Source organism: Terrapene carolina, unplaced genomic scaffold (assembly GCF_002925995.2).
Source record: "Terrapene carolina triunguis isolate 2854851 unplaced genomic scaffold, T_m_triunguis-2.0 Scaffold175, whole genome shotgun sequence".
Lineage (NCBI taxonomy): Eukaryota > Metazoa > Chordata > Testudines > Emydidae > Terrapene > Terrapene triunguis.
Window position 1 is genome coordinate 2,801,837 of NW_020664526.1, and position 27,293 is coordinate 2,829,129.

The 27,293-nt window shown below is 47.8% G+C and overlaps 1 protein-coding gene across 1 annotated transcript; it reads right to left on the reverse strand.

Moving 5' to 3' along the window:
• Positions 1-572: 572 nt before the first annotated feature.
• Positions 573-23,755, reverse strand: LOC112107637 (ras-related protein Rab-17). The gene is made up of 6 exons (XM_024201424.2): positions 23,355-23,755; positions 12,614-12,776; positions 9,004-9,155; positions 7,646-7,771; positions 2,511-2,604; positions 573-948 (listed from the first exon to the last, which is right to left on the reverse strand). The coding sequence occupies exons 1-6, from the start codon at positions 23,364-23,366 to the stop codon at positions 827-829; spliced, it is 669 nt and encodes a 222-aa protein (XP_024057192.1). The 5' UTR covers positions 23,367-23,755; the 3' UTR covers positions 573-826.
• Between the last annotated feature and the right edge of the window lie 3,538 nt (positions 23,756-27,293).

The following is a 27,293-nucleotide window of genomic DNA, read 5'->3' on the forward strand; positions in this document are numbered from 1 at the left end:
GGGGAGAATCAGGCCCTGATTTATTTCTTGATTAAATCTATACTACTGCAGTATTGCCATTCCCAGGCACTCAAATGAGAAATCAGCCCCCACCTCCCCCCAAAAAATTCATGAGATTTTTAAATAATGTTTTTGTTTCCTTATTTACAATCTGGTTTCTGGACCTTCAGGGTGTGCTTGTTTCGTGTTCTCAGTTTTCTCCACAACCATGAGGGCCAGAAAGTGTTAGTTTTGGAGCTGTTGTGTGTTGTTTTTTTTTAAGTTTCCCAAGTGATTATTTGACTCCAGCAGCTGGGGCTTTAAGAAACGCCCCAAAAATCACAAGACTCATGACAAAATCATGAGTTCTTACAGCAGTATTAAACTTGATCTGCATCTTCTGGCTATTCCATGTCTTGCATTTAATGACTGGGTGACCTTAATGTTAACAGCCTCTGTAAAAGTTTTATAGAATTTGCAATGGTGAAGGGGGGGAAGAGAGAGACTACTCCTCCTTTTTGCTGTTTTTATTTGTGAAGATACTTTACACTGTATTCTTGTATAATGATAACACTGAACAAACACAAGCGAGAGGAGGCTTGCAGTGCTTTTCAGGTCCCTTGCACTCGGTAAGATCTCCTCTCGTACAATTCTTCAATCGAACACTGACAATAATAATAATAATTTAAAAAAAGCAATAATCACAGTCTGACACACAAGCTGCCCCTTAGAAGCATGCTGCCTTGGCAAAAACAGCACTTCACACAAGACATAGGGCCAGCATTCCTTCCCTCCCCCAAAATGAACACGCACTCAATGGTAACACTAGGTCAGTCTGCCACTTCCTTTAGTTCATGCAACACTTCTTAGTCTGATTGCTTGGCTCTCGCAGATCCACGCGTGACTTCTTCCAGGGCTGAGGCCGAAGGGCTGGTTCCTTCTGTTGTTCCTGTTTCAATAACTCGTGAGCTGTGAAGAAACTCAGAATAAGAAAATCTCGGCCCTTCTCTGTTGAGCTATTGTAACATTTTGTGCTACATACTCAGACCCTGCTCTGACCTTGTTAGGGCAACTTTCCAGCCGCTAATGGAGCAGCTAGGGGTTCCCCTGCTGTGTCCCCCTCCCATCAGCAGTGGGCTGGGGTGTGGCCAGAGCACCCCAATCCCCAACCAGCAGAATGGTTCCTGGTGGTGAAACTTAGAGCAGCCCCAGGGCTGTTTCAATTTATGCCAAGGACTGACCCACAACAAGCAACAGAGAGCAGAAAAGGAGCCTTAGAGCCACTTTCTCCTTCCCTCATGTGCTATTTGGCTAGGCCTGGGGATCTGTCCCTTTATATTTATTAAGATTAAAAATATCTAAATATGAGCAACGGTGATGGATCACTTGATGTTTACCTGTTCTGTTCATTCCCTCTGGGACACCTGGCAGTGGCCACTGTCAGAAGACAGGATACTGGGCTAGATGGACCTTTGGTCTGACCTGGTATGGCCATCCTTATGTTCTTATTTATAATGTTGATGGATTTAAGTTAAGTTTACATTTTAACTTTATTCACTTCATATTTTTTTACCTTGAGACCCAGATGTTTCTTGGCCTAGGACTCCTGCACTTACTATTTAACCAACTTCCATTCACAATTTTCCTCATGCTCCTTCATTCTTTCTGGATAATGGTCCCTCCCTCAGGACTCTCCCATACACCTCTTCATTCCCCGTCCTAGACATCTACAGATTCCACTGCACCTGCATCATGGACATCCCCCTAAAAACATCGCAGTACAGCAAATGTTGTATTGCGCCAAGTTGTCTGTAGGAAATCCCATTATAAAATAGAATGGTGATGATGTGCAAATCACATCTCTGTAAGCTTTAGTGAAATTCTTTTTAAAAGGAACTAGAAGTAGGAGACCCTAACTTGAAATTGGCATAAGATGGGTGCTAGGTAGGATATTAGGAAAAACTTTTTCACTAGGAGGGTGGTGAAGCACTGGAACGGGTTACCTAGGGAGGTGGTGGAATCTCCTTCCTTAGAGGTTTTTAAGGTCAGGCTTGATTTAGTTGGGGATTGGTTCTGCTTTGAGCAGGGGGTTGGACTAGATGACCTCCTGAGGTCTCTTCCAACCCTGATATTCTATGAGTTCCTATTCCCCGGCGGCAAAGGCAAAACCACTCCAGAAGTTTGCTTGTCTCAGAAGTTGGGGGTGGGGGGCAGCCTGTCTGTGTTTGGAATGGGGAAGCCACTGCTCTGGATCTGTCTCGCTCGCTCTTGGCAGCTGTCAGGCTTGACAGGCCAGAGTGTACCCAGTCAACTCTTGTCTATGCCTAGAGGCAATGCACTGCTGCATTCGCAGTAAAGACTTTCCAGTTCCTGGACCTCTTCAGGTCAAGTAACTCAACCCTAATTGCCCCTGAGCAACTGGGAGGAGACAAGCAGTGCTGTGCTATAGCTCACAAGGCCAAGAGCTGGCACAGACCTCAGCATCTCTCTAGTGCTGTTACCTGTACAACGGCTTCTCACTTGGAACTTACCTATGGCCATAAACACCTCGGTCACTTGGTGGTTGGATTTTGCCGATGTTTCCATGTAGATTAAGCTTTTGCTCTTTGCAAACTCCTCCGCCTCCTAGATGGGGGGGCGGGGGAGGGGAACACGACAAAAACAGGGTTATTTCAAAGTAGACTTAGGTGTGTTCTGCACTGTAATCACATCCAGCTTGGTAAATGTCCCTCTGTAACCATCCTGGAAGGTGGTGGAAATAAGGGGTCCATTTACAAGGTATGGAATCTTGTCCTTAGGCCTGACAGGGAGACACAGCTCCTCCCTGTATGATTAGTCACTGCAGGCATGACTGAGCCCTGCCCAGTGTGGACAGGGCTGCATGGTGCCAACTTGGAGAAGCGAGCTTGGAACGGACACAAACACCAGTGTAGCAGGAGTACCACAACTTGCCCTGTCTGACTAGTGGCTGGGAAGTAGGAAGAGGAGCATGCAGCAATTTGCAGCTATTCACAAGGGTGGCTCTGGAACAAATCTCTAAGCTGGATGCTGCAAACTGCCTTAGGGCCTCGTACCCCCTCCCTCCCCCCCCCGTCGTTAGCTCCAGCACTTGCACTGTCAGACTCATGATGTACCAAGGAGCCTTAAGGCTTAGAACTCATCTGCATGGTGCATTAGTCTGCACTGCAGGGGGGTGGCTTGTGCGTGCTGCAGTGACACACACTAGGGAACTCTCCGTGCGTGCCAGCAGGTCCTTATGGGCCAGTTGGTGCACAACACACAAGTGCACCCTAGACCTCGCACCCCGCTCGTGCAAACAAGCTCTTAATTTACACTGACTTTAGTTCCCCACCTTTCTGAAGGGGGGGTGTCCAGTGACAGAGCCACCGTTCCATTCCAGCAGATTCTGCTGCAAAGTCTAAAGCTTCCCATTTCCCCAGCTCACGCTCCTTCTGTTCCATTCACGCGGTTGCAGCCGAACTGTTTAGGCCACGCTTGTTTTCTGTATTGCACAGCTCAAGGCATTGCGGCAGCTCTCTGACTGGACCGTGTTAAAACTCACTGGCTCACCGGGTTTTGATGCACTAGCCTTGCAGATGGCTTGGTTTGTACTGGACATATTCAGAGTGAGATCTTGTCCAAAGTGGGGGGGTGGGGTGAGGAGAAAGGAGTCAACACATTAATACTACGGGGTCAAAGCAGGAGCATAACTGCAACCATACATGTACTAACAGGCTACCCTGGGCTAAGATTTGAAGCCCACAAGCCGGGAAGTTGGTAGATAAGGCTACTGCTCTCATCCTTCCTGCCCCCTTCTCACCCTACTCCTATCTCTGCTAGAGCTGCTCAGGGATTCTTTGTCAACGTATTGCTATTGGAAAATGCCGGTGTGGCAAAACAGAAATGTGTTTTGTGGAAACGTGTGTGTTTGGCTTAAACTTTCCTCAAGAAGGTTCTTCAAGTCCAGGCTGGCGTTCTGGTGAGAACTCACCCCTCCTGCTCCCCCCAAACCCCAGCCCAGACTAGCCAACAGCCCTGTGTGTAGATCAGGGGTCGGCAACGTTTGGCACGCGGCTCGCCAGGGTAAGCACCATGGCGGGCCGGGCCAGTTTATTTACCTGCTGATCCGGCAGGTTAGGCCGATCGCGGTCCCCACTGGCCGCGGTTCGCCGTCCCGGGCCAATGGGGGTGGCGGGAAGCAGCAGCCAGCACATCCCGCGCCGCTTCTCGCCGCCCCCATTGGCCCGCGATCGGCCGAACCTGCCGCGTCAGCAGGTAAATAAACTGGCCCGGCCCGCCAGGGTGCTTACCCTGGCGAGCCGCGTGCCAAACGTTGCTGACCCCTGGTGTAGAGCAATCACTTGGGGTGTGGGAGGCCCAGGTATGAACCCCTGCTCTGCCTGGTGCCTCTAATTCTCACACAATGGAAGTCTTGTTTTCCAGCCAGCCCTAATCCCCACCATCTTGATCAGAGCCCTGGAGGAGAGGCATCACAACAGCCTTCGATTGCGTGATCAAATGACACTAGGCAAGGGCACGTGCTATTGAGCAAGTGTCCAGCTGACACACAGCCTGCGGTTATAGCTATGTTTCACACTTGGTATGTCTTCACAGCAGCTAACTCAGGTGACTGGCACCCAAGTTGGCCTAGCCTGGCTGTGAGCAGCCACATGGCAACTCCTTCCCCAAATTATTGTGTCCCCACTGGTGCTGCGTGCTCCCGTGTGTGTTGCTCTGGCTTCTGGAGGCATATGGGGGAGGGATAGCTTAGTGGTTTGCGTATTGGCCTGCTATGCCCAGGTTTGTGAGTTCAATCCTTGAGGGGGCCATTTAGGGATCTGGGTCAAAAATCTGTCTGGGGATTGGTCCTGCTTTGAGCAGGGGGTTGGATTAGATGACCTCCTGAGGTCCCTTCCAACCCTGATATTCTATAGCCCGTGGTTCTGTCTGCTGCAGTACGCTGAACCACTCTGATTCTTTCCCAGGGGATTGTGGGAGAACTCCACTCTCCTTCTGGGCGCACTGGAGGCCTATCAGCACTGGAATGGTTTATTCTGCACCCTCACTGCAAAGTGCGTGGGTTTTTGTGTGGATGGGTGGGGGGTTAACTGCACTGAAGACCTACCCATGTTTGACACAAAGGCCCACTAGTGGTTCGTAACTCTTGTCAGGCATGACGTACTCATCGGTGCGGTGAGTGATACTTATTTAAAAGGTGATGTGTAATATGTCATTTGAAATCTAACACCACATTTCACCGTCACTGTGAAATGTTTGTAACAACTCTGTAGCTGAAGTCACAGATATTCCCAAGGCTGGCCTTACCATGAGGCAAACTGAGGCGGCCGCCTCAGGTGCCAGACTGGGGCGGGGCGCCACTAGGACCCAGAGTGTAGAAAAGTGTGTCTGCTGCTGGTGCATATGTATTCTCTCTGCTCTAGATGCACAGAGATGGTGGAGTGCTGTGCTGGAGGAAGGAGGGCACAAGAGACATAACAGGCAGGCAGGAGAAAAAGTGAGAGGGAATAACAGAAAGCAGCAGGAGCTGCAGGAAGGGAGAGAGAGGAGGAGGAGCCTCTTATGTACCTCTCTAGCATCCCCAGGAGCCTGGACTGATTAACACCAGCTTCTCAGGGAGCTTCCTGTTTGCTGCTGCTTCCCTGAACCCACTTGAGGAGAACAGGCAGTCAACTGAAGTAGTTAGGCCCTTAAGACACTGATATCTTCCCTCACTCAGGCCCTGCTACCAGCCTGCTTATTTGTCCCCTTCAATTGAGTGTTGAGAGCCACTATAGCTGGCACAGAACAGTAGTCATGAGTGAAAGAAGAAAACGCCCCTCTAGGGCAGCATTCAGAAAAAGAAAGAAAGCAAAGGAAGCTTTTCTATCTAAGCAGGAAGGCGCTCCCCTGAGATACATAGACACAAATGTTCACGGTGAGCCTTCCGGCCCCAGTGAGGATGTGAGTGGTGAGGAGATGCCTGATCTTCCAGTTAGTCAGAGTGCAGGTGACCTGGCAGCTACTGCAGCATCCATATCTCCATCTCAAATGGATGTAACCATGCACATTCCTGAAGAAAAGTGTAGATCAGAGAAGAGCGTGGTGGAGGCGCAAGAAACAGCTGCTGCTAAGTTTAGTTCCTTAAGTCTAGATGATCCAGGACTGTGGACTCACTTGAGCAGTAGCCTGAGGGACTTCCTTGTAGTGCATAGGCCACAGCAAGTGAAAAATTCATGTTCCCCAAAGACAATGAAAATAGAAGTTTCCATCCAACACATTACTGGCATGAAGTCCCCAATGGTGACAAAGTGGAGAGGCCATGGCTTATGTACTCAAAAACCCAGAATGCTGCATACTGTTTTTGTTGCAAACTCTTCCAGTCTAATGTTCCAGACACATTGGGTTCTACAGGAACAAAGGACTGGAAAAATCTGGCTAGAAATCTGGCATGCCATGAGAAGGCAGCAAATCACCAGAGAGCATTCCATAGGTGGAAAGAGCTTGAGATGGGACTAAGGTTAAAGACCACCATAGATGATCAGCATCAAGAGAAGATTGCATCAGAATCTCTTTACTGGCAAAATGTTCTGAAAATGCTCATTGCCATTGTGAGAATGCTTGCTACCCAAAACCAAGCACTGCGTGGCACTTCAGATCAGCTGAATATGCCAAACAATGAAAACTTCCTTAAAATTGTGCAGCTGATGACTGAGTTTGATGCAGTACTCCAGGAGCATCTAAGAAGAGTCACCACCCAAGAAATGTACACACACCACTACCTTGGAAAAACAATTCAAAATGAGATCACACAGTTACTGGCAACAAAAGCCAAACAGAAGATTGTGGCAGATCTGAAGTCAGCAAGATATTACTGTTATTCTGGACTGCCCACCTAACATCAGGTATACGGAACAAATGACTTTAATGGTGCGTTTTGTAACAACAGCAGAACCTAGTGAAAATGTCCCTGCAATGGTGACTATCAGAGAGCATTTTCTAGAATTTATTGACATTGATGATACTACAGGAGCTGGTATGATAAATGTGCTTCTTAAAAAGCTGGAAGATACGGGAATTGCGATAGCTGACATGAGAGGTCAGGGCTATGATAATGGTGCCAACATAAGAGGAAAGAACAGAAGAGTGCAGACACGGATCTGAGAGTTAAACCCTCAAGCTTTTTTTGTCCCATGCAGTTCTCAGTCATTGAACTTGGTGGTCAGTGATGCAGCATCAGCTTCTAGTGAGGCTGCTGAATTTTTTAATGTAATTCAAAGCATCTATGTATCTTTCTCTGCATCAACTCATCAATGGCAAATTTTGAAGCAACATCTGGGAACATCCTCTCTGACACTGAAACCTACCTATGCACACTCTGAACCCTCTGAACAAACCCACCATAGCTCAGGAAAGTCTCTAAGATCCAAGAAAATTAGCAGCTGAAACAGAGGGCAAAATGGGATTTATGACCTCTAACATCCCTGACACCAAGTAGGGCCTTGCTATATTGCTCGCTGCTAGGAGAATCACGTTTGTCTAAACATTTACTTATGAACTGTTCAGTGTGAAAGCCTGAAGTGCTGCACTCGGTGCACACGCTGCCATGGTGTTTTTGAAAGAGATAATCTGCCAAGTGCTGAGAGCTTACTGCAGTGACGCCACTTACCTCAAAGGTGACTTCCCGCTGAGCAGCAAGATCTGTCTTATTGCCGACTAAAACAATCACGAGCTCATCAGGAAGAAATTCCTTCTCTAATTCCCTCAACCATAGCTTTGCTCTCGCAAAAGTTCCCTGAAAGGTGAGAGACACACACAGACAATAAACCGACAGATACTCAGGAGCTGTCACGTGGGCCAAAGGAGATTGGCAAGTGAGGGCTAAAAATTGTAGAAACAAATGGGTTATGTGCTTGTCACAGGTAGTGATTCTAGGAGGAACCTAGATGTACTTCCTTCCCCAAAGCCAAGGAGGATGACTTCTCCTCCATCAGTCATGACCCAACCACCATGGAACTCCAGTCGGTCATAGACCCAGCTTACAGGTGATGGGATGAGGTGATTGGGCTCTTTCATGATGGGGCAAGGATTCTTAAAAGCTTGGTCTATCTCTTCCGTAAAGTTCTGTTACTGTGAGATGTTACTCTTCAGCAGCCTATGGTCTCCTCCTTCTGTAACTACCATGGCAGTAATACAGGCATATGGCCCTCAGTGTTGCGGTTCCTGTGTGTTGCGTGTTACCAGTGAAAGGGAAAAGACATGCATAACATAGTGGGAGATCATGCAACATGTCCCCCTGGAACAGTCCATCAGAAATGGACATTAGTGTAAGCCAACTAACAGATGCGTTTAATCTTACACTCACTCCCAGCTCCCTAGACTTTAAGGATGATATAGTGAAATACCAACAGACCCCAGTTGTTGGCAGGTGGGATTGAACCTGGGGCCTCTGGAGCTTAGTGCATGAGCCTCTACCGCATGAGCTAAAAGCCAACTGGCTCTTAGCTAAGGCTGTAGAGCAGACTCATTTTATCTCTCGAAGTGGTCTTGGTGCCACTAGATGGGACAGAACACCACTCCCAGAAGGTGTGTGGGTTACATGAGGGTAGGGGAACAAAGAGCACTTAGTGATGCTCCCCCATTACCTACTTGGCTGTTGGGGTGGATTGGGCTGGGAGATAGGGGTAGATAGAGAAATCTTGGTTTTTAGGGGGAAAGCGTGAGCATTTATTGTCCACTGTAAGTGAAATGTCTGTACCAGTTCCTTGCATGGCTTCAACCATCTTTACCAGAAGACGAAGGATACACCTGCCCATGACGTGTAGCCCTTACGTGATACGTGTGCAGGAAAAAGTAGTCTTTGTTGAAATGTTTGGAGACGTATTGGGAAGCTACCCTCCACTAGAACTATTGCAGCATACCAGCAGCGTGGCTGCATTGTCAAGATTCAGTCTGGCTATTTTAGAAAGTTAAAGGCAAACCCTTCTGGAGGAGAGAGGCGGAAGAACAAGCCATCGCTGAGCTTACCTTTCTGGCAATGTCATATACAAGAAGGGCAGCGTTAGCCTCCTTGTAATAAAGATGGCAAACGCTATGGTACTTCTCTTGTCCTGCAGTGTCCCAAATTTGAAGCTTAATCGTGGCAGTCTCTAAACATACCAGCTGGGTGAAGAAAGAACCTGGAAGCAACAGAGATGGGACAGCTCATTGAGAAAGCCATAGCATGCACCTTACTTAGATGGTAACCTTTATCTCGGTAACCTGTGTGAAAGATGGGTGTCAAGATTCAGTTGGAAAGGGTTGGGTGGGGGGATGAGAGAGAGAATTAAAACACCCCCTTCCCCGCCAAAAGCAATATAACAAACATGCTGGTGAACTGGTATTACCCAATGACAGCACTGTACTACACCAATGCACTTCAGCATGGAATAGTTGGGAGATGGGGGGGGGGGGGGGGAGAGAAATGAGAACAATGGTTTTTGCTCAATCCATCAATATTAGTGGCATTAGCAAGCTTTGGTTTTGCAGCTGTCTAGTTGGAGGAAATGTGATGGCAGGGTAGGAATTAGGAGTCTTGAGTTCCAATTCAGCTGTACGGTGCCTGGCCCCTGTTGAGTGCTGCTGGAACAGAAATATTGCAATCTCCCCGACACTGATTTGTATGACCTTGGGCAAGTCACTTAAGGCTCAAGTGGGCCCTTAAGCACAGCCCTGATTATACATAAGCAGCGCTGTCCCAGGAGTAGCCCCGGGGAGGTGTTCAGATGCTTCTGAGCTACAACTGCTTTTTCTTGTTCTTAGCCCATGCCGGCAAACTTGCCCCACCCCCAAACTGGCAGGGCTATGCTGGCCAGTGGGCGTGGGTGGCACCAAGGCCATGCGTGCTCGCCCTCTACCTGCTCTAGGGAAGTGACAGGTGCACATCTGGCCCAGAGGTGTAAAGGTGGGGGGAGAAGCCTTTGCTCTCCCATGCTCCCCCAGGCAAATGTGTGGGCCAAGTCCCAGTCTAGCCCTTAACCTTTCTGTCTCAGCTTGCCCAGATGGAAAATGGGTCTAATTAAAATCCACCTCCCTGGAGTGCTGTGAAAGCCAGCAAATGTCTGCAAAATGTTTGAAGATCCTTGGTCTGAAAATGCTATAGCAGGTCAAATGTGCAGATGTGCAGAGTAGATAGGCATCTGTTAAGGGCCAGATTGTCTAACAAATACATGGGCTTGAGGTAGAGGGGGCAGTACAGAGCCAAAGCTCTCCGGAGAGCCCTGGGAGGGACAGAAGCCTTCTCTGAGTGCCAAGCAATGTAGGCGAATGATACCCCACTCCTTGGTATAGGCACTGTGACGGCCTGGTTTGTGTGGAAGTGTGGGAGACCCCTTGGGCCCTCCATCCCCACTCTCCTGGCAAAGGTCAGGATCCTTCTTTAAAACAGGAAGAAAAGTGTCTTTCTGCCTATTTTTGACAAAGACACAGCCAGATCCTTGCTTATGTAAATTGGCCTTACCTCCATTAAAGTCAACATAGAACAGATGGGATCAGTCCCATGAACATCAATGGCCTCTCTAGCTCATACCAGGGTCTGTGAGCTTGCAAAACTTCCTAAAGAGACTTAACTGACCTTGTGTTGACATCTCCAATAAAAACTAAAGCCATGTTTTCCATCAATGTTGCCTACTGAGATTAATCTTTTTGCATCTGATGATGGGAGCGTGTAGCAGAACTGGGTGAATAATGGTGGTTTGGTTTTGTTAGTGGCAATTTTGAAAAGTCAAAAAAAAAAAAATTCATTGCAAGTCCAACACCACATGAAATGTTTCAAAGATTTTGACTCTATGTCGAGAGAAATTTTATTCTGGGTCAAATGAAACATTTATTTCAACTTTGACCATTCTAAATTTTTTAAAAATAAGACTAAAGGAATTTTTGAAAGTCATTTCAAGCCAAATGAAATGAAACATTGTGATACTTTTTTTTCAAGTTGTTTTTGTTTGTTTGTTTTTAAACAAACAATTTAGTGAAACTACCATGAAGTCACAAGGCGGGTGAGATAAGATCTTATCTTGGACCAACCTCTGTTGGGGGAAGGGACACACTTCCATGCTACACAGAGCTCTTCCTCAGGTCTGAAGAAGGAACCAGAGCGTTACAGCTAAATACTCCGCTTCCTACCCAGACCTTGGTGAGCTCTGTAAAGCTCAAAAGCTTGTCTCCTCTAGGGTGACCAGACAGCAAGTGGAGGGTAACAGGCACCCAAATATGGGGACTGTCCCTATAAAATCGGGACATCTGGTCACCCTAGTCCTCTCCACCAACAGAAATTGGTCCAATAAAACACCTACCTTGTCTCTTCAATATTCTGGGACCAACATGGCTACATTAACACTGTTACCATGAACTCCTAAAATGTGGTGGTGTCACTGGATCTGCAGCTTTTTCAGAAAAAAACTTCAGCTGAAATTGCACCTAGTTCTAGTGTGAGTGGGCTTCTGTTTAAACACCAGGAAAATGATGTCAAAGGCAGGTATGCTGATAACATTGGAGAGGCTAGGTGGGGTGCTTTGACTAGACTGACTGGAGCGATATAATGGGCAGAGCTGCTGGGAGTCTGGGAAGATAGCCTTTTAAATGTCATCTGTTGGAGGCCTTGTTGTCCTCTGTCCTCTGTCACAAACAGGGCAGAACAGAGTGTTACGTCTGGTTTTTCTGACACCCAGGAATTATACAAGAGATGGTTCCAACCAAACCCCATTAGATCGGACTCTGAAGCGCAGTTCCCAGGATTCCAGGGTGCGCGTGTGTCAGTTTCTGCAGCGAGAGTAAGAACTTGGTGCAATTTCGCAGTGAATGCTGTGAATGGGACTGGCACAAATCCATAGATAACGCAGTGCGATTGGTAGTATTTTTGTGGGGGCAGTTGGGAGAGCATGGAGAGAACGCAGATGGGAAAATCTATAACATTTAATCGTAAATGGTAAACTCTCTCTTGGGTTACTCAGGTGTAGACCAAAACTCTCGGCTGACATGACCTATTTAAATGCTGCACTACCTACAATGAACCACTAGATGTCACTCTAACTCCACAATGAATACAGCTGTTTTGCTGTTTCCCTGTTCATGATTTCTTGGTCTGTGTCTCCAGTCTACCCCAGTGGAGAAATGTGTCCTGCATGTGGCCTAATCCTCCCTGACACTGAACTCAAAAGGCCCCTGGCCACTGGTGTCAGTGGAGTAGTAGATGCTCAGGCCTGACTTTTTTCAGAAGTGCTTCTTAGGTAGGTGCCTAAAGATCCAGCTATAAAAAGCAGCATCAGAAAAGGCCCAGCTTTTAAAATGGGCACATTAGCCTGCACAGCTTGCGCGACCTTAACCAGACTTTTCCGTATCTCGCAGTTGTCAAGCTGAGAAACCAAACTAACCACACACTCCATTAGCCGCCAGGGAGCTCCAACTGGAGCCCCTAAGCCCCTGCCTCCTGAGTGCCGTCCTGCTGCTTCTCTGCTGGGCCTGACAGCTTAAGCAAAACCAAACTTCTCGCAGGCGTAGCTCCACTGACTCCAGCAGAGATACTCCTGCTATAAGGGAGACGCAGATCAGGCCCTTTATGTTGCACCAAAGGATTAGTTCATTGCTGCCACTCACTTACATCCCATAGTGGGCATGAATTCCCGGAAGTCATTTTTCACATAGCGGAAGGCTATGCTTGACTTTCCCACGGCCGTGCTCCCCAGCAGAACCACCTTGTAGATGTAGGATTGCTCCGTGGAAGGCCCCGCCCCCACCTGCTGCGTTCTTCTCGGGGCCATAATCTGCAAAGAAGAGAAAAAACCCTGTTCAAAAGGCACTGGCAATGAGCCCCAGGGCCCTCGGATGATTAGCTGCGTACACTCTAAAGAGTTAGGCCCCGGGCCTCGATTTCCCACTCAGCATAGCGGGAGACGTGGCTCCAGTTTAATCCTTCCTGCACCCCTGTTCCAATCGATCAAGCTCAACATGCTTAAAAGAATCGTAATGGGAGTCTAACCCTATGGGTACATGTACAGTACGGGGGGCTGTACCGACATAGCTCCGTCACTGTATAGGCCAGTGTAACGCAGTGGTATAGACACAGCCAACACCAACAGAAAGGGGGTTTTCCTTTAGTGTAGGACACCGCTTCCCCGAATGACAGGCGCTTCAGCGATGGAAGCATTCTTCTGTCAACATAGCCGCATCCGCCGTGCGGGTTAGGTTGGCATGGCAATGTCACACCGGAGTGTGGCCAACCACAAGGCAACGTGCTGACCTAACTTAGGTGTAGACCAAGTCTAATCCATAGAATCATCAACCACCTGAGCTGCTGTGGCCACAGTCACAATGTCAGGTGGCCTCTGGTAGCAGCACTGTGAACTCCATAGTCCCTATCTCAAATACTATTCATAGCGCTCCAACCTTTTCCCCCAATACCTGACTTCCTGAGACATCTCTTCCGTCAATACACTGGCTTGGGCTCTTGGAACAAACTTGATACCGGTGGCCGCAAAGCTTCCATCGCTAGGCTCATAAGTGGCAGTCCAGATGCACAGCCATGAATCAGTCGGACTTTTTCCTCACCAAAAAACCTCACTGGCCCTATACTTGTGGTTCTCAGGAGTCTCAAAGGCCAGATGAGGCTGGCTATGGTGGGAGGCTGGGTCGGGGAAACCATCAGTGGCTGAACTTTTAACCCTAGCAACTAGCTTGTCTTGAAGTCGGTTTCTAGTGCTTGGTGTTACGAAGATGGGCCACATTTTCAAGGCTATATTCAGCCTTAGCGATCGTTTAAAAAAATAAGGGGACCTATGTCCATGGTTTCACAGGCCCCCAACTCCAGCTGTAGTAATGACAGAGGCAGATCTATGAACCCCTAAAGACAAGCAACCCATGAAAACAAACGCCTGTCAGAGACTGATTTTTTTTTTAAATGGCTCCTTTTGTAAACTCTGATTGTCAAATCTCTGTATCTTCGCTCCTTCATATATACCTGCCTTTGTAGAGTGATTTGAGATACTTGGATAAAAGACTCTTTATCACAGCTGAGTAATTGTTACAGGGAGGAGCTCACTTTGAAGATGGCTGATCCTAGACACAGAGCTAGGTTCCACCTGTAGCTGACAACCTGCCCACACAAACATCAGAACTGTGTGCCCTGATCTTCCGCCCAGTTACACCTCCTCCCCATGGGTAACTGTGGGGCTCAGTGACAAAGCCCCGGGTTGTATAAGCCATTATCAAGTTTTAGATGCATTTAGAAGCAGCCTGTGTGGCTCCCAAAATGAAAGATTTAATCTTCCTAGACAGAGAGTGATTAAAGCAGATCAAAAGAAAAGGCGTTCACCAAATGAAGTGCTGGGCTGACAGACATCTGTCAGGCGGTGAGGCGGTTTTCCTTGCGTCATCCTGTGGGGATGGAGACTGGACGCAGAGAAGGGAAATGAGGAAAAGTGAATCTGAAAGTGATCTCAAGCCAGCCAAACTCTGCACCAGGAAGTAAAAAGAAGCAAAACTTCACAGCGACACCTCCGTCCTGAGCAAATGTAAGAAACAAAACACCATCCCCAGAAGTCTCGCCAGCTAGAATCTTCTGACCACCTGCAACTCTCCAACATGACACCCCACTTTGTAGGGGCATTTCCTGGGGTTCCCCCTTCTCTCTCCCTCAATCGTTATTCAGACTACACCAGACGGGAGAGTCTTTGACATAAAAAGAGACCGGACACTGGAAAGCTGTTAGCGTCTTCCTCTGAGCGTTTCTGAAATGCCCGATGAATTCTCCTATAATGCAGGAAATTGCAAGACAACACTGAATAGAAACTTTATGCAAAAATGTTGTGAATTGCAGCTGTTGAATAGAACTTGCCAGTGGTGAGTTGTCTTAAGAAATCCATAAACATGCATCAAATCCAGTGAATTTGCTCCCCTTTCAATCAGCCATGAATGTAAAACACAACCACCTCAGAGGGCAGCACTGCATTAACAACGTAAAATGCCATGTAGAACCAGACTCCATTATCCCCTCCCCTATACCTGATACAGGACACCAGTGCATATCTCCACAGGAACATAACCACACAGCATGGGACCACTGGTCCGTCTAGAATAGCAGCCTGTCTCCAACAGTAGTCACTGCTAGTTGCTCCAAAGGGGGTGACCATGACCTAACTTTCCCATAGGGGAGGTTTCTTCCAAATCTAATCCAGTTTATGGACTAAACCATGAGTTTCTCGCCATCTAAATTATTTTAACCCGATCACATCTCTAAAGACCCACCTCCTCGTGTCTCCTTGGCACCAGACTTTCCATAAAGCAGTTTCTGTTTTCATCCTTTTCCCTTAATTGGCTACACTCTTCTTTCTCCTTTACCCGTCTAGGGCCACTTCCTCGCTCTTTCCGTGTTTATCCCTCTGATTTATTTATTGCTCCCTTCCTCCATCTAAGCTGCCTCCTCTCCCCCATCCGTTTAGGTTTTTGTAAGGGTGCCCATCACCATGGTATCTGAGCACCTTGCACAAAGCCACGCTTAGCTCTTACACGGCACTCACTCCACAGACCTCAAATCCCTTTACAAAGGCATTATCATAACCCAGCTGGGGCAACGGAGGGGAAGTGACTGGTTCTGTGTCACGCAGCAGCTCAGAGCCAGCCAGCAACAGAACCTAAGTCTCCTGACTCCCAGGCCAACGCCTGATCCACTGGACCACACAGTTTACTCCTTTAGCTTTCTCTTCCATTCCCCCTCTGTCCAAGGTCATCTTGAGCTCCCCTGGTTGTTCACCTGGAGCCAGCCCAGATCTGCTAAACCTTAGGCCCTAGACTCAGGCTTAGGGGGATTTCTTAGGCCCTCAGGAATCATAGGACTCTTGATGGTGCAGCAGCTGTGGATACCAAAGCCATGGGTGGGGTTTTCTTTCCCATTTCCCTGGGGAGGAGAGACAGTAGGAGATTCCAGGCTGGGACACTGCTGCTCCACCTTCTGGCTAGGAACCTCAAACTTTCCATCTAGGTATAAGGAGCTCTTATTCCCCCTGTCTGGCAAGTCTTCACTTCCTCAGACAGGGGTAGGGACACAAGGAAAGGAAGCTGGGCTCCCCCAAGGTGGGAGGGAAAGGACAAGAAGGTCTCCTGCTTTTTGCAAAGCAAATGGTCTTGCTATCCCTGGTGTTCTCCTAGTTCTAACCCTTGTCACCAAATACTTTGTGTGTAGTGATTGCTTTAGTAGGCTGAAAAGGCACATGTGTCCTTTCAAAGCACATCATCCCTCACTGAGAACTCTCTCCAATTCCCTCTGGCTTGACGCTTCCTATGCTTGGTATTGTCCTAAAGGTTTGTGTAAGATGCATGTGGGTCTCTTGTCTTTTCACCCTGCCCGTTTGGAAAGCTTGACCAAGAGCCACGCAGCCATGTTTCAATTAGATGAGTGAGACTACGAGGAGGGACATGGCTTTCAATTCTCTAAGTATTTTGTTAACTCCAGAAAAATTATGTATTTATTCCCCTAGCACCTCTAGTGTGCAAGGCTCTTCAACTGGGTAAAAAGGCACCATCCCCTACAAGTCAAGGTTTCTGATTTTAGGTTTTAACCAACAAACACCAATGAAATCGGTGTTTATCCAACAAACACCACAAAAACGCTCCGTTTCTGTTGACTTCACCTCTTTCCCAGTGTGGTTTGTTTATGTAGGCAAAATGGCCCTGCTTCTGGACTGTATCTAAGGGCTTATCTACACGGAGCAGTAGTGCAGGCTCTGGGGGTATGATTTCTAAAGCGTGCCTTAATTGATCTGTGTAGACCCTTCTGGTGCACACTAAAAGTTCCCTAGTGGGCTTTAACATAGTGCTGTTTGAAACAGTACTTCATTAAAGCACACTAGGGAACAAACGCACTAAATGCTAACCCAGGAGTTTAATAACAAGGATTCAAAGGTTAACCTAACATGCACGTCATCTTTTATACACATGATAAAAATGAAAGTACAGTAGAACCTCATAGTTACAAATAACCTCCATTCCGGAGGCGTTTGTAAGTCTGAACAAAACGTTATGTTTGTTCTTTCAAAAGTTTACAACTGAACATTGATTTAATACAGCTTTGAAACTTTATTATGCAGAAGAAAAATGCTGCTTTCTCTTTATTTTTTTAGTAGTTTACGTTTAACACAGTATTGTACTGTATTTGCTTTTTTCTTTTCTCTGCTGCTGCCTGATTGCATACTTCCGGTTGCAAAGGAGGTGTGTGGTTGACTGGTCAGTTCATAACTCTGGTGTTTTGTAACTCTGAGGTTCTATTGTAGATCCTATTCGGACAAGAATTTTGGGAAGTACCTGAAAAAATCTTCCCATGACAGTATCAAAGAACGCCTTGGAAAAACCCTGCTTTGAGGACATGTACATAGACCTCAAATTTCTAAAATTAACCCTGAAAACCAGAAGCCCTGAAGATAGATAAACCAAAATCAGGTACTGGGGGGAGTACAGCATGCAAGCCAAAATAACTGAGGAAATGCTTGAATATATTTTTGATGATTAACACTTAATTAGTGGTTTGTTTTCAAAGCACTGAGCGTTCCCTAGGGTGTGTTTAAAAATACATAAAATCCAATTGGGGAGGGAGGGGGAAATGTAATTGCATGTGAAATTATCTTCATGCAGAATCACTCCTGCCTGCATAGTCCAAGTGCACAATCATGCAAGAACACACACCGCTTCTCTCATATAACCACATTCTTAAGTCTTCGCAGGATCAGGGCCCGTGATTATAACTGTGTTTGTTATACTTGTGTCAGCACCTGGGTTTTTGTCTAAATGCCTTGGAATCAAAGCCATTTCTCCCAGCCTACCTGATTAAGAACACCAGCGTTCGATCCTCAGCTGGTGTAAACTGACATAGCCCTAGTCATCTCAGTGGAGCTACAATTATTTTTGGCAGCTGGGGATCTTGCCCCAACATGTATAACTGACATCAAAACCACTCACACTCACACCTACCTCAAGCAGCGACACATCTAGCAGCATAGATGGTTTCACTATGCAGTAATGTGCCTTGCATAACTCTCTCACAGCAAACCGTCAACCTGTGGAACTTGTTGCCATTGTATGTTGTGAAGGCCAAAAGCATAATTGGTTTATGAATTAGATAAGTTCATGGAGGATAGGTCCATCAATGGGTATCCTCCAAAGTGGTCAGGGATGCAGCCCCATGCTCTGGGTGTCCCTAACCCTCTGACTGCCAGAAGCTGTGGGACTGGATGACGAGGACGGATCACCCGAAATCGCCCTGTTCTGTTCATTCCATCTGATGCATCTGGCAGTGGCCACTGTCAGAGACAGGATACTGGGCTAGGTGGATGGCTATTCTTATGGGCCCATTTTTGACCCCAAAATCTCTTCTTCCAGTTAGGCAAAATGTGCCACTGCAGCTAAAGCACCAAGTCAAGAGTCTGTATTAAAAGTATCTGCCTCGGAAACGGCTTAAGTGGGTCTGGTTTTTAATCTGGCTCCGTTGCTATTTCTCTCATTGTCCTATTTATTATAAAATAATAAATGCAAAACCTTTGTTAGTGAGATATTACACTAAACCTCTGAGGCAGGACTAACTTGTCAATAGAGCTGGAAGGAAAATCTTTCCGGAAGGAAAGTGGTTTTTCAAACAATACAGTACATCTGCGGGAAATGTTTATACTGTTTGAAATGTTTTGCCAAAACAAAGGAAAAGTGGATTTATTTTAAATGGGAAAACTTCTGACTTCCAGGCTTTTTCCTTCCTTTCTTTTCCCCTTTCCATTCCCTCTCCCTCTCTGTAGAAAAGAAAAAGGGAATGGAGGCAATGGGGAGAGAGGGTTTTTTTTTCCTGATTCAATGAAAAATCATATTTCTGAGAAAATTCTGGGGTTTTTTCTCTTGAAAATTTTCACTGAAAATTTACCTTCCCTCCCCTCCAACCCTGCTTATTAATATTACACACTCAGGCTTGGGTACCATATGCGGGGGGGAGGATGCAAGTGCCTCCCAGGAGGAGTTTATAGGGCTGTCCTTCTATAGAGACGCACACCATCTCTTGGGGTATGTCTACACTACGGGATTAATCCGAATTTAGATAATTCGAATTTGGGAAACAGGTTGTATAAATTCGATTGTGCGCGGCCACACTAAGCACATTAATTCGGTTTTTAACCACATTAATTCGGTGGTGTGCGGCCACACTAACCCTAATTCGAATTAACAAAATCGATTTTGGCGCTACTCCGCTCGTCGAGGTGGAGTACAGAAATCGATTTAAAGCACCCTTTAATTCGAACTAAATGGCTCTGTAGTGTGGACGGGTGAAGGGTTAATTCGAATTAACACTGCTAAATCCGAATTAATCCCGTAGTGTAGACCAGGCCTTGGAGTGGTAGATGAGATCACTTAAGTTAGAGCCACTATTCGAGGTGGCCAGCAGGGGGTATGTAGCCAGGAGGTAAGGGGGGTGGGGGGACGGAAACACAGACAGTCATGAATTTACCCAGAGTCCGGTGGCCTGGTCTCTGTGTGAAACAAGCACCGAAGGGATGAACCTGGTGCCCCATGCACTCTGCCTCTTCCACTCTTGGTCACCCAATTTGGGCAGAGCTGGGTCCTTTGCTAGTGCTAGCACCTTGCACTTCCTGAATTCCCTCACTGTTCCCATCCCCAGGAGGAGGATCCAATGTGGACATGGTCTCTGGGCCCTCACTTCCCCATTAGGGGTCAGCGTGAGGCAGGGGACAGACTGAACCTAGCGCGATTGTGGACGCAGGCTAGGCAGGTGGCTCCTTGCTTACTGTCACAGAAGAGCTTATTAAACCTATGGGCTGTGCACACAGCTTTGTCTAGCCGGAACCAGGCTCGTATTATCCTCCCTTGTTCTCACCACCCTGCTATTCTGTTTCTTTCTGTGCTAAATGACTGGGGTTTAAGCTCGGGTGGAGCAGAATTAATAACACCTGGCTCTTACATAGAGCTCTCATCAGTAGATCGCCAAGCACTTTACAAAGGAGTATCATTATCCCCACTTTACAGATGGGGAAACTGAGGCACAGGGGGGCAGTGATTTGCCCAGGTTCGCCCAGCAGAATAGAACCCAGCAGCCAAGCTGGCCCAGCTGTCCTGAGTCCCAGCACTGGGTTCTGTCCACTAGGCCAATTAAGAGTTGACTAAAGATCAGGGAATAAGGCACCCCCCAAAAAAGTCTGGCCATTTTCTTATGGAAATTACAGTAGGGGTTAAGCTTACTAGCACCAGGTAACGTGCTGAATATTTTAAAGGCCCCCTTCTAAGAGAGAGATGGGGGATGTAAATACTACTGTTCACGTTCCAAGGCATGAGAGACGGCTCCTGCCTCCTGGTTTTCTGTATGTATTTCTCATCCTTGTTTTACCTGAATTGCAGAAGTATTCCCCTCCCCCTCTCCCTCCCCCCTCCTTTCCCCCTGCACTCTGACAGGAGCACTTCTAAAGAGCCAGGAGAACCAAACACCAGCCCACCTGACAGCCGAGCAGGGAAACTCTGACAATGTTCTGGTTCCAGTGTGACAAGGCATCTGAAAGGAAAACACTAAACAACAAAGCTACCCCTGCTACCTCTCATTACTTAAGCTACACTGAGGCCATTTCCACATTAGAAAGCTTGCACCGGTCTGACTAAAATCAATCCGGTTACCTCACAGGAAATCCCAAATTTAGATGCGCTTGAACTCATTTAAATATGGAGATATACCTATCTCATAGAACTGGAAGGGACCTTGAAAGGTCATCGAGTCCAGCCCCCCGCCTTCACTAGCAGGACCAAGTACTGATTTTTGCCACAGATCTCTAAGTGGCCCCCTCAAGGATTGAACTCACAACCCTGGGTTTAGCAGGCCAATGCTCAAGCCCCATGCAGAATGATTTTCACTATACCAGCTGCACTAATGCAGCAAGTTTTCTAATAGAGACAAACGCCTAAAAGGAAAGAGGGGTTAGAGTCCAGGAGAAACTACAGAGCTGCCTCAGGCTTTACAGAAAGTCTCTGCAACTGGTTAGCTCACTCATTTAGGGAGAAGGGTAGGGAAGAGTGGCAGTGTTGGGGGAACTGTCCCTGAACCAGCAAGCCCCCCAAACAGAAGAAAAGGGGCTGCCCGGTGATTGCTGAGATGAGACGCGTGGACGGATCCCATAAGAAAGCAAGCCGAGACCATGGCCGGACTGAAGCCAGGCTGAGCAGGCTCAGAGACTAGGGAGAAAAGGTGACCCCGTCGTCCACTGCACAATCCTTTGTGTTAACAATAGTGACTTGGAGTTTTTTCTGACACTCGCCTGTCAACAGACTCCCACAGACAGGCTCAGCTGCAGCTTTGACTCAGCTAAACCCTTAGCCCTGAGGCTGCTGTCATTTGATTCCTGTTAGAGAAATCCGCCTGCCTGCACACTGAAGTTAAGAGGATTAATTCATAGGTTTGCAGGCTTAAGGCTAGAAGAGACTCTTAGATCCTATCACAGGCCATTAAACCTCACCCACTTACCACTGTACAGAACCCAGTAACTTGGGCTGGACCAACCCCACACTACTCTTTCTGGGTGCAGGGTGTTTGCCTGTCTTAAATTCAATCACCATTGATCTGATCATTCAATTGCTGAAGGAACAGACTGTATTCAAGCCTCCGAGCAGGGATGCGGCAGCTTGAACAGTCTGAACAAGTGTTTTACGGCTTTTGCTGAAAGCCTGTGAGAAATGGAGTGGTCGGCTATCCTGGAATGCAATGTGGTGAGTGGTGGTTTCAACCACTTCACAGTAGTGATGTGAGGGGGTTGCGGGGAGGGGAAGGCTTTTACCGCTGAGGTGGTAATGATAAAAGAGAATTTGATTTTTATCTACTCGGAGAGTTGGCTCTTTTGTCTTTAAAGAGCACCAGTCAAAATGGGCTCTTGTGATGACACAGTCTCTGCACGGTTTCTTTAAGATACCGTTTCATTTAAAAGCCCCTTTGTACCTATGGCCAAGCCTTTGAAAATAGGAGCTTAAAGTTAAACTCCTAACATCTGTCTTTAGGCACCTGCCTGACTTTTGAAAGCGCGGAGCACCCAGCTGCTCCCATGGTTGCGCCGCGCTGTAGAAATCCAGGCCCTGGCATTTAGATGCCTCAGTACAGGCGTGGGAGGCTAATTTTGGGTGCCTATTTTTGAACATTTTAGCTGAGGTGGTTTAGGTCATCTTTAGGGTTCAGCGAGAGTTTAAAATGAACTGCTGGCAGGGAGGTGCCTAACTCTCCTGGACTTTCACTGGGAGTCAGGCACCTATCTGCCATTGGTGCCTTTGGAAATCTTCCTCCTTAAACTACAGGGACAGACGTCTCATAGGAAGTGCTGATGCTGAGTATACACAAATGGTCATTGCTAACGCTTACTTTTACCTAAAGATCAGCTTGGGATCTGAGGGTCTAAATGGGAAGGGGACATTTCAAGGCTTAAAGACATTCCTGGATGGTATTGTACCAATGTAGGGCCTGAACCATTCTCACCAAAGCCACTGGAAGTAGGACTGGGCCCTTATTCTTGAAAGAAAATGTCTAACCCAAATGACAGAGTCCTGTGGCACCTTATAGACTAACAGACGTATTGGAGCATAAGCTTTCGTGGGTGAATACCCACTTCGTCAGACGCATGCGTATTCACCCACGAAAGCTTATGCTCCAATACTTCTGTTAGTCTATAAGGTGCCACAGGACTCTTTGTCGCTTTTTACAGATCCAGACTAACCCGGCTACCCCTCTGATACTTAACCCAAATGAGTTATAGAAATAGTCTCACTTTATTGCGGGATTATCTTGGGACTCCTGAGGTCTGAGTCTCATCTGTGATGGATCCCTGCATTCTGATAAACCTTCCCCGTCATTCTTTGAAGCCCTGCTGGGAGTGGCAAGCCTCCCCCTCCCCCCCCCCCCCCCCCCCGACACCCAAACTCTTCCCTCTGAAAGAAGCTGAAAGAAGAACGCTGCCTTTCTCCACGGTAAACCCAGCTCCTGGTCAAGCAGCGCTTTGGGGCTCAATGAAGTTCTTTGCCTCTTTCAACCCTAGGGTCCTACAGGGCCTGGGTCTCCTCGGGGCAGTGCTCAGCACTCAACTCACGCTAGGCAATGAATAATCCAAAAGAGCTTTCCCCTGAAATTAACCAAAGATGCACTGCCATCTCAGTCAAGTGCAGTGACGGCCCATTACACACACCTTGACCTGCAGTGCCCACATTGCTAACATACCCAAAGGTGCTTTAAAAATTAAATGTGTGCAAGTACATCACCTTCTCAGCCTGCTGCAGGTTTGGTTTCCCCGTCCCCCCACCTTCTGCTCTTGCAAGGTATTGATAGAGGAAGAGCTCACCTTTTTAAACATTGCTTTTCTTCTAGGTGGGTGGGGGGTGGTCTTCAATCCATTGAAAGTTTGAAACAATGCTGGCTGGGAAGCAGCAGTAGCAGCAGGGCTGGGCAGGTGCTCAAACAAGTTAAATCCAGGCAAACTAGAAAGTAAAAAGCACACCTCTTGAAACTCCCCACTGAGAGCCAGGTACTTTCACCAGCACGCTGGTTGCTCCTAAAGATCAACACACAAACACAACAGTGCTTGGTAAAGTTTAAGGTCCACTGATTCAGCAGCTAGTTGATTTGCCTTTAAGAATGCAGAGCCATAAAAACCTGTAATCAAGGTGAGTTGTGATTTGAGTGGAGCTGGCCTCTGCTCCGAAGGGCGGAGCCCTGCGCACGCCTGTGAAATGCTGAGGAGAGTGATTCTGCTGGCCTGGGTTCCCTTCCTTTCTACAGTTTCATAATCCTATTCCTTTCTGACTTTCTGCTAGGTCCTGCAAGTGTGTCCGCCCCTTGATTTCTTGTTTCCATTGTGATTCGCGATCATGTAACATCCTGCTTATACAAAAGAATGACTCACTAGTTTGAGGGCCCTGGGAATTCAGGAAGTTGTTAATATTCCTAAAAATCTCCAGGCCTGATCCTTGGACCTGCTGAGCTGTGCTCAGTGCAAGGTGGGGGAGGGGGAAGTGTTCCATTCTCAGCTTCAGAAATGATGGAACAGGCCCCTTAGGTCCACTACAGAGCCCAAGATCACCTGTATTCTCGCCACCCTGGGCATAGGTGCTGGAACTAGGGACGTGGGGGGTGCAGCAGCACCCCCTGGCTTGAAGTGGTTTCCATCATATACAGGGCTTACAATTTGGTTCAATGGCTCTCAGCACCTCCGCTATACAAATTGTTCCAGCACCTCTGCCCCTGGGAGGGCCAGGAATGGGTGAGGTTAGGTGTTACTTCTCATCTGTGTATCGATGCTCTGTTCGTGCCCTTGTGCCAGGAGATGTTCTGGCCGATATGCAGAGCAATTCCAATTTGCAGGGATGTATTTTCTGCTTGCTACGTGGTTGTGAATAGCAAATCCACTCTCTTTGCAAAGAACCAGAGAGGGTGGAACGGAGGTGGAGACAGACTCTAAGACTTGGATTTTCTTGCTTCCTTTTTAATTAAAGGAATGACTAGTTACTCCAGGCAACTGGAGCCTGCTTGTTCATAGAGAAAGAAGGCTCTTGTCTCTCTCAGGGAGCCTAATACAGCAATAGTGAGGAAACCACTGCCCATTAATGTAATGGCATATCCTGCATCGAGAATGAGAAGAGACAGCAAGGATTGCAGCTGGTGTAAACAAGCATCTGTCAGTGTGGACAACGCTTGCAATTTTAGCCCAAGTCTCATGACGACGTTCGGTGTCTTTGCCTTCAAGCCTCACCTCTCGGACTCGTGTAATAACGTGATCATCTGATTGGTTTTGTTTTTAAGCAAGTTTCTAGCCCTTGTGGTTATGGAGAAAAATTTGAAAACATGAGCCCTAAAAGCTGGAGAAAAACCAATTAAAATCTCGACATTTTAAAGCCAATCTTGTGATTTTGGGGGCCTGATTCGTTGGATCTCTGTTATCGCCAAAGAAATGCAGAGTAATGCCATTGTGGGTGCTGAGGAATTACACCAATGTCATTCAGAGCTGGTCTGTATACCAACTTGCACCAATATAACTAAATCTGTTTCCTATAACTGAGTGGGTTATTTTGGCACAAATCATTCCCTGGCCACTCTTATTTCTGAATCAAAGTGACTAATGTCAAATTTTTACCAACTTAGCTAAAGCGATTTAGCTCTCTTTTTTTTTTTTTTTCTTTTCTTTTCTGAAACGAGTGTGTCTACACACAGTTTGGTACCAAAATAACTGAACTGGCTCGAATTCTTATTGTTTTAGTGTGAATCTGTGTGTAGATGGGCCCTGAGAGCTGACTCTGACCCCTCTGCATAGAAGAGGTACCACTGGAGGCAATGAAAGCACTACACTTCCAAGTGGAAACTACATGGTGGGTGCACTGTGGCATTTTCAGAGCACTCGGGCTTTCAGTTCTGACCATCAGTTTCAGGACTTAAAGATGCCACATCCCCTCTTTCTCCCCTCCCCCCACCTGCATCAACAGGAGGGGGAACTTGATGGGGCCAGCAGTGAAAGGAGGACAGTCCTTTAGTAGCAAGAGAGTGGGAGCCTGGAGCACTGGGCCTGGTGCAGGACCTGAAGCCTGAACCAGAGGCTGTGAATCAAAGTTAGGCCATGTATTAAAGCGGATACTCACAAGTTCACTGTCTGGTACGTGAACTTGGCAAAGTTGCTGCCAGTGTTGTTACAACACAGGCATTCCTAAGAAGTACTAGGCACTAGATATTTACGTAAGTACATTCCAGAAGGCTAGTACAGATATATAGATGATATAGTACAAGATAAGGTGATTTGAGAGAACAATGAAAGGACGTGTTTTGTCTGAGATATCAGGAACAAGGGGAGGTAACAAACAGATGGTATGAAAGTTGTTTAGCCCGGTTGTTTGTCTCGGTCTATAAATGTTGGGGTATCCCACCCTAACCCTTTGTGTGGCGGAGGGGACAGCAGAGATTCCCGCTGCTAACTGAGCTGCTGCTTGCCAAGAGGCACTCCTGTTAATGGACTTGTGCAAGTCATTAGGATTGTGCCTTGAGGGCAATAAACCTGGTCGAGTGCCTTTGTCACTGAACCATGCCTGTGGTCTTTCTCTAGGAGTAACATCAAGGTCTGCTGAATTAGCAGGCTGTGCTCTCTGCTAGTGCTGATCACACCGGAGCACCCAGGAGAGGAGCACTGAGTGGCTGTAACAGCTTAGCAGCCTTGACACCATGCAGCAGCAACATTATTCCACCCTTCTAGAAGTCCCTGTGGCAAAGGAGGGAGACACTCACCAAGTCATAATAGGTAGAGCCTCCCCCTGGGAGTCTCTGGTACCCATTGGCCGACTGGGGGACTGATTGGCCAGCATTCTCCAGCTGCCAGGATTTAACTCTGAGCGGGAGCCATATGGAGTCTCTTTCGGCTCCGTTCCAGCAGCCATTGCACCCACACAAACGAGGAGTGGGAACCTAGCCTGACAGATGCTGCAGGTCTAGCTGATTGCCTCTGTAGGGTCAGGAAGGAATTTTTTCTCCCATGGGCCCACTGGCAAAGGACTAGGGAGTTTCTTCCCTTCCTCACAGCCCCTTCAAGCCACAGTGGGGTAAGTAGGAATGTGCCTAGTACCATAGGCGCCGACTCTGAGGGTGCTCCGGGGCTGGAGCACCCACAGGGAAAACTGGTGAGCACCCACCTGCAGCTCCCCGCCCCGCCCCAGCCTGCCTCCACTCCACCTCCGCCTCCTCCCCTGAGCGCGCCGCCGTGTCCTGCTTCTCACTCCCTCCCTCCCAGCGCTTGCGCCATGAAACAGCTGTTTCGCGCAGCAAGCCTGGGAGGGGGGGAAAGGCGGCGCACTTGGGGGAGGAGGCGGGGTTGGGGTGAGGATTTGGGGAGGGGTGGAGTTAGGGCGGGGACTTTGGGGCAGGGGTGGAGTCGGGGCGGGGGCGGGGCCAGGGGCGCGAGCACCCCCGGCACAGAAAAAAGTTGGCGCCTGTGCCCAGTACCTAACTGAGGTACCGGAGTGGAGTTGTTTCTTTGTCGCACCTTGTGGCTGGTTTCCAGTGTGGTTAAGAGAAACCAATGAACAGTTCCCAGAGATAAAAGGCCTGGGATTTTGGTGAGTGGGCCTTGGGTTCGAGTGATAGGGTGAGACCTTGTGACCTTTGTAGGCCATGGTCAGACCTTGTGTCCCTTGCAAGCCGAGGTCCCCACCCTGCTGCACCCTCTGTCCCCCTCGGGGTGGAGGGGAGGGTGCTAGGACACAGAGAGAGCTGAGTTCTGGGGGGTAGGCTGAGGAGAGCCCGTATA